The sequence below is a fragment of the Coffea arabica genome, chromosome 6e (assembly GCF_036785885.1).
Source record: "Coffea arabica cultivar ET-39 chromosome 6e, Coffea Arabica ET-39 HiFi, whole genome shotgun sequence".
Classification (NCBI taxonomy): domain Eukaryota; kingdom Viridiplantae; phylum Streptophyta; class Magnoliopsida; order Gentianales; family Rubiaceae; genus Coffea; species Coffea arabica.
This window is the reverse complement of record NC_092321.1, coordinates 38,201,965-38,203,476: the sequence shown is the minus strand read 5'-3', so window position 1 is coordinate 38,203,476 and position 1,512 is coordinate 38,201,965. Positions and strand designations below refer to the sequence as shown.

The window sequence follows — 1,512 nt, the reverse complement described above, 5'->3', positions numbered from 1 at the left end:
CTTTCCTCCCAGAATAAGAAAGATTTTGATGTTACCTAGCAAACAAGATGGGAGAAACTCGTTTTTGTAAAAACTAGATAGGAGCTTACTGTAATCTACCCTACTTTTAATTTTTGTTTTCTCTTTATTTATTACGTGTTACATCTAAGTTCTGATCATTTCAGTTTTAAAAGTTGGTTAGCAGGTAAATTGCCCCTCATACTGGCAATTATAAGTAAACTCATCTATCATTTATTGAGTTTACCTCTAATCATTGGAACTTTTTTTATTGAAATTAAAGTTGTATTAATCACGAAGATTACTGGAAATCATCCAGCACTAATTGTTTGACAAAAGTCGGAGAGATTCAAGAAGGCTGGATGTTTTAGCAAAATTTACTAAACAATGCACAACCTTATTTGCATCTCTAGGAGTCCAGACTATATCGGCAAGGTGTTGGGCAGACAAAGTGATACGGATAACCTCTAATACACTGCCCAAGTCAGAAAGGATCTCATCCGAGCTACTAATATGCTTTATAACTGAGAATGCGTCCCCCTCAAGAATGAAGCTTGGGATCATCAATATCTTAGCCAGCAAAGCCACCTCCCTTGCAGCAAGAGCCTCTGCCAACTCTGCACTACTTAGGATACGTAACTTCTTGGATAAGCCAGCAATGAACTGACCATCACAGCTGCGGACCACCACACCAATGCCAACGATTTGGTGTATTGTTGAAATAGAGGCATCGAAGTTGACTTTGAAGTGGGAAGCTAGAGGCAAAGACCAAACTGAGGAGTGCCTTGGTGACTGGATAGTTGTAGCTTGGAGATTAGCCTCTCGGAATGTTACTTGACTATTAAGAGCATAGCTCACCAAAGTTAAGGGATGCCGAGCCTTACCATTGAAGAATGCATCATTTCTGTTGCCCCAGATTTCATAACTGAGAGCAGCAAAATCTTTGTAGTCTTTAGGTGGTAAGGATTGAAGAATCTTCTTTACCCACTCGTCCACCTGAGACCGAAAACATGCATGAATTTTCTTCTCCACATAAGTGCTCATATTTGAATTGAGGCTGGACATTCAAAGAGGAGATGGGATAAATCGCCAAATGGTCCGTTGCACACTACGCATTTGACATCTATCGGAATCCTTCTTTTCTGAAGATTGTCTGGTATAGGTAAACAATTTTGACAAATATGCCAGAGAAAATGCCTCTTCTTGTTAGGGATATCAAGCAACCAGATCTTCTTCCAAACCGCATCATTACTAGAACTAGAGGACCCATGCGCCATCTGGCCCACAACAAGGATATTAGAGTCCATAATTGCATGATAGGTACTTCAAACTGAAAATTTGCCATTCTTTGTATAGTGCCAAATCCATCTATCTCTTATCAAGTTTTTGGAAAGAGGTAGGTTCTTGATCAAAGAAGCCTTCTCTTCCCAAAATATTTCATCGATAGAGGGCACGTTCCAGCTGTGAAGATCTTGATGGATAAGATCTGTAACACAGGCTTGATCATCCAACACT

The 1,512-nt window shown here is 39.8% G+C and overlaps 1 protein-coding gene across 1 annotated transcript; it reads right to left on the bottom strand.

Moving 5' to 3' along the window:
- Positions 1-318: 318 nt before the first annotated feature.
- Positions 319-1,304, bottom strand: LOC113696745 (uncharacterized). The gene is made up of 2 exons (XM_027216128.2): positions 1,110-1,304; positions 319-993 (listed from the first exon to the last, which is right to left on the bottom strand). Exons 1-2 carry the CDS (start codon positions 1,302-1,304, stop codon positions 319-321), a joined length of 870 nt encoding a protein of 289 aa, XP_027071929.2.
- Positions 1,305-1,512: the final 208 nt, after the last annotated feature.

Coding starts and splice junctions, on each gene's coding strand:
- LOC113696745 (XM_027216128.2), bottom strand. CDS start 1,304: ATGGACTCTAATATCCTTGTTGTGGGCCAGATGGCGCATGGGTCCTCT. Junction 994..1,109: donor TTCCGATAGATGTCAAATGC/GTAGTGTGCAAC, acceptor TTTCGGTCTCAG/GTGGACGAGTGGGTAAAGAA.